The sequence below is a fragment of the Otolemur garnettii genome, unplaced genomic scaffold (assembly GCF_000181295.1).
Source record: "Otolemur garnettii isolate 467f Iridium unplaced genomic scaffold, OtoGar3 scaffold00104, whole genome shotgun sequence".
Taxonomy (NCBI): Eukaryota; Metazoa; Chordata; class Mammalia; order Primates; family Galagidae; genus Otolemur; species Otolemur garnettii.
Genome location: NW_003852499.1, coordinates 6,710,157 through 6,711,198, shown reverse-complemented (window position 1 = coordinate 6,711,198; position 1,042 = coordinate 6,710,157). Strand labels below are relative to the sequence as shown.

Genomic DNA, 1,042 nt, shown 5'->3' with positions numbered 1-1,042 from the left:
AAAAAAAAAAAAAAAAAAAAGTCTTAAAAGGGCATGTATCATCTTTTTACCTGTCCTTCACAAGCTTCTCTGTAGAATTCTAGTCTCTTCAACAGTTCCTCATTTTCTGTCTCAAAATCAGTCATCTTCTTTTGATAATATTCCATAAGCTCCTGAGAAGGATGGAGGACGGCCAGACGATCTTCAAGGGAAGGGAAAGGAGTGGATGGCGTTGCCTCTGCCATCTCTTTTGTCCTGGTGGTACCACTGACACGGAAGGCAACACGGTGCTTGGGGACAATTTTTGGCCTATGTAAAATTAGAAAGGATGTATTCATTAAACTCTGTGAACATTAAGTTGGCTTGGTGCCCGTAGCTCAGTGAGCAGGGCTCCAGCCACATATAGCGAGGCTGGCAGGTTCAATGACAACTACAGCAAGAAAATAGCTGGGGTGGCATCTGTGGCTCAGTGGGTAGGGCACTGGCCCCATAAACCGAGGGTGGTGGGTTCGAACCTGGCCCTGGCCAAACTGCAACCGAAAAAATAGCTAGACATTGTGGTAGGCGCCTGTAGTCCCTGGTATTCAGGAGGCTGAGACAAGAGAATTGCTTAAGTCCAAGAGTTGGAGGTTGCGGTGAGCTGTGATGCTATGGCACTCTACCAAGGGTGACAGTGTGAGACTCTGTCTCAAAAAAATAAATAAATAAAAATAAAAAGTAAATAAGTAAAGGTGGATTAAAAATACACATTAGATTGACATACTCCCACTTAATGGCCACAATGTGAGAGTATCCCTCCTGGGTGGGATACCACAACAACAGAGACCTCACTTAACAAACACAAATATTGGGCTCAGTGCCTGTGGCTCAAGCGGCTAAGATGCCAGCCATGTACACCTGAGCTGGTGGGTTCAAATCCAGCCTGGGACTGCCAAACGACGGCTGCAACCAAAAAATAGCCGGGCGTTGTGGCGGGCACCTGTAATCCCAGCTACTTGGGAGGTGGAGGCAGGAGACTCGCTTGAGCCCAGGAGTTGGAGGTTGCTGTGAGCTGTGATGCCAT

General features: G+C 47.1%; 1 protein-coding gene across 1 annotated transcript in view; it reads right to left on the bottom strand.

Moving 5' to 3' along the window:
• The window catches only part of CCDC77 (coiled-coil domain containing 77), a 54,030-nt gene that overhangs the window by 43,092 nt on the left and 9,896 nt on the right, over positions 1–1,042 (bottom strand). Inside the window, exon 3 of the mRNA XM_003796493.3 lies at positions 51–288. Within this exon, the coding sequence (XP_003796541.2) occupies positions 51–224 (174 nt within the window). The 5' untranslated portion in view covers positions 225–288. The remainder of the gene's footprint in view (positions 1–50; positions 289–1,042) is intronic.